Here is a 3,602-nt window from a genome sequence, read left to right on the forward strand (position 1 = left end):
GGGCCCAACATCTAGGGCTCCCTCCGTGCGATCAGGCCCCGGAGGGAGGAGCAGGAGCGGGCACAGCCTGGCCGCACACTCACGTTTTCACGTAGGGGTCTGAGTAGCCGTTGGCGTCCATGGCGGCCAGGTGAGCACAGCGCACGATGCCCACCAGCAGGCCCTGCTTCTGTGAGCTGTACTTGAGGGAGATGAGGATCCGGCCGCGCTCCTCCAGGGACTTCTCTTCTGCCTTGTCGACCTATTGGGCAGGGTGGTCACTCGGGCACCCTCGCCGGCTCCCACCACCAGCTCCGGCCTGGCCCACCCTCTGGACTCAGGCCATGGGCCCCTGAGTCTGTCCATGCCCACCTCGGCTGCCAGTCTGCCCATTGACCACCATCCGGTGCAGGCACTTGGCCCTGGGGGGCAGTCTTCCTAAGGCAGGACCTGACCCTGCAGGATAAAACCACCCCCCAGAGCTGGCTGCCACGACCTGCATGGGCGCACCCAGGGGTCCGCGAACTACGGCCCATGGGCCAATCCTGCCTGCCCGTGAGCTAAGTAGTTAGAGCAACATTTCTTATTGCTTAAGTGAGGGCAAAATGAAATGTTGCAAAAGGTATTCCACAGATTATTATATTGTTTGTTATAAGTAGCGTCTTTATCCAACTAAGTGTCAGAATTAAATTATTAAAAAAAAAAGAATGGGTTTCGCTTTTTAACACTCGCTTTAGGGGAGGTGTCACGCCGGTACATTTTGATTTCCTCAACGAAAATGACAGGCCCCGTCCCCATTTTCCTCCCACCACGAGGCCGACCTTCCTCTGTGCAACGGGGCAAATGCAGTCCCACTCGTTTTCTCCTGAGCCCCCAGTCCCGGAATTCTCCGTGTGGTCCACCTCTCTCTGCGGATACGCGCCCCTCTGACGCAAACATACATCGAGTGTTAATCCCAGTACACTGGTTTTCACCAGTGAAAGCATTACTTCAGTGATAACTGTGAATGTGGTTGAAAAGTTCTTAGAAAAGAAGCCCCAAACGTAAAGACAAACAACGCCCTGGGGACTGTCATACGGACTGACCCAGCCGACCCTCACACTACGTCAAACCCAGTATTTCAAGTGCTGTATAATGCTGAGTATTCTAAATGTTATTGAATTGCAGAGTATCACAGCTTCATTTGTAAGTTAATCATGTATCATCGTGTTTCTCTTAAATAAAAATCAGTTGTCTCTTAAAGAAAACGTGCGGTTTTGTCACAGATCAAAGGCCCTGTCTGAGACCACCCCTTTCTGTCCTCTGGCTGCTGCTTGCTCCCCACCTACCAGTTTGAGCTGCACCTCCCGGGAGATCACCCCTCCACACGCAGGCTGCAGTGCCAAGCCCCCCGAGACCCCTTTGCTCTGCTCTGGACTCAAGTTGAGTCCCCAGGCAGCCCCAACACAAGTAGGACAAACACCAAGCCTCCTTGGAGGTGGGAGCAGTCAGGGAGCACCCCCACTCCCATCCCCATCCGACCCACCTCCTACTCTTCAGTTCCCTCCCACGCCCAGAGCAGACATGACTAATTGATCACAGCATTTGCCCTGAGCTCACAGGCAGCCTCAGGCTCAGCATCTTTCTCCACTCGGTGCTCCGGCAGCCATGGCAGACGGATCAGGAGGTGGGATTTCATTGTCTGCCACCCCGGCTGAGGGCTTTGTGTTGGGGGCTCGCCCAGCGGTGACACTTGTGCTAGTGTGTGTGGTGGGAGGCGCGCAGACAGCCAGGCGCAGGGCCATTTGGTGTGTCCCATGCAGAGCATGAAGTGAGCACTGTTCAGGATGAGGGTTAGAGCAAACAAACACACCTAGGGGCAGTGTCCAGAGAGCCCTGGTGGCTGGAGGCCCTCGAGTTGGGCTGCTCAGCACAAGCTGGGAGTTCGAATCGTTCGAATCCCCCAGCTGCCCCACGGGTGTTTTGTGAGAGGCTGGGTGCTGGAATCTGTGCCTCTAGGCCAAGAGCGGCTGGGTCCCTCCGGAGATCAGGTTTCCGGGCACTTCCAGATGAAGACAAACCAGCAAGAAAGACCTACTTCCAAAGATTCTAAACCCTGGCGGCAAGTCGATGCCAACTCAGAGCGACCCGTAGGACAGGGTGGCACTGCCCCGTGGGTTTTGGAGACTACATCTTCGCGGGAGGAGAAAGCCTCTCTTTCTGCCGTGGAGTGGCTGGGGCTTGCCAACAGCCCAACGCGTGACCCCTCCGCCACCGGGGGCCCTTTCTTCTAGAGAGGAGTCCATGCCAACCCTGTGGCGTCACTGACTAGAGGCGGGAAGAGCAGACCCCGTGGATCATACTGCAGCGACAGTTTCATTCATTGTTCATGGGGTACACCCAGGAGCTGGGGCCAAGTTGATGGCAATGAACAGTAGCGACAAAAATTGGAAGCACGCCCCCCCCATCAGAGCTGCTGGCCCGTGACCCCCGCCCGCCCCTGAACCTGGGCCATGGAGCAAGTCCTCAGGGAGGCTCAGCAATGTTCCCATCATGCCCCGTAGGCACGCACGCATGTGTAGCCACCCACCCGCATGCACACACGTATCTAGAAACACACACATACAAGCATGCTCTTACACACAGATGTACATCCACACATGCACATGCACACATACATGCATCCAGGAAACACACGTGCCTATGCGAGCATGCTCACATAGATACGCGCGCGCACACACACACACACACACACACATGCACGCTCAGGTATCCACACTGTGCTTCGTGTCTGCCAGTGACCAGAACTATAGTAGGAGTTGATGCTGCCTTTCAGGAGTGACATAGCTCATTGGGAGAAACTAGGTTAGCTGTAGTTGTGACTAATCACACCACAACAAAGGCGAGCAGCATTACACCAATGGGGACGTGACAAGGATGTGATCACGCTATGAAGCACCGGGCGATTCTGGTTGGAAGCCACGGACACTGCAGCTATTTTTCCCTCGGACTTGGCAGGCTGGGGATGGCCCAGGCCCCGTTTCCCACCTCCAAGGCTCTAGAGGAAAGTGTGTGTGTATGTGCGCGCGCCCAACACTGTCCCTGTCTTGGTCTCTGGGCAGCAGCGTGTCTGTCGTCTCCAGGCGCTGGGAGCTCTGGCCCAGGCCTCCTGGCCCTGCTGGGAGGTGGGAGGGAGGAGGATGAGAGAGACAAATGGACCTAGAAGGCCTGAGGAAGGGCTCAGCTGCTGGAGACAGCCAGAGGGCAAAATCTTATTGACTCGTTTTCAAACAATTGTAACTTCTAGGAAAGAATGATCTCCTGTCTCCTCTGGCTAGCACCGGCACCTCCAGTTAACAGGTTCAAATTGAGCTCCTCAGCGGCTGCAGCTGCTCCTCCCACCCTCCGCCCTCCGTGCCTCCGTTAATGGCCCCGAACGCTGACCCTGCCCAGCCCCTCACTGCCTCGCCCAGCCTGTGGGCACCTCCTGCCTGGCATCCAGACACTCTCCTGACTGTCACACTGGGCCCCAGCCCCCTGCACTCCTGGCCAGGCCTGGATGGGTCTCCTCTCCCAATGGGTCTCCCAGCCCTACCCCCTTCTCCCTGCCATTCTGTGCCCAGCCGCTAGGGGCCTGTCTACCC

At 56.7% G+C, this 3,602-nt stretch overlaps 1 protein-coding gene across 1 annotated transcript in view; it reads right to left on the reverse strand.

The window, feature by feature from the left end:
* Positions 1–3,602, reverse strand: part of DOC2B (double C2 domain beta) — a gene marked incomplete at its 5' end in the record, with an annotated part of 18,609 nt that overhangs the window by 6,975 nt on the left and 8,032 nt on the right. Inside the window, one exon of the mRNA XM_013005739.2 lies at positions 84–241. Within this exon, the coding sequence (XP_012861193.2) occupies positions 84–241 (158 nt within the window). The remainder of the gene's footprint in view (positions 1–83; positions 242–3,602) is intronic.

This window comes from Echinops telfairi, unplaced genomic scaffold (genome assembly GCF_000313985.2).
Source record: "Echinops telfairi isolate 266 unplaced genomic scaffold, ASM31398v2 ScPeMD7_7458;HRSCAF=8496, whole genome shotgun sequence".
In the NCBI taxonomy this organism is placed as follows: domain Eukaryota; kingdom Metazoa; phylum Chordata; class Mammalia; order Afrosoricida; family Tenrecidae; genus Echinops; species Echinops telfairi.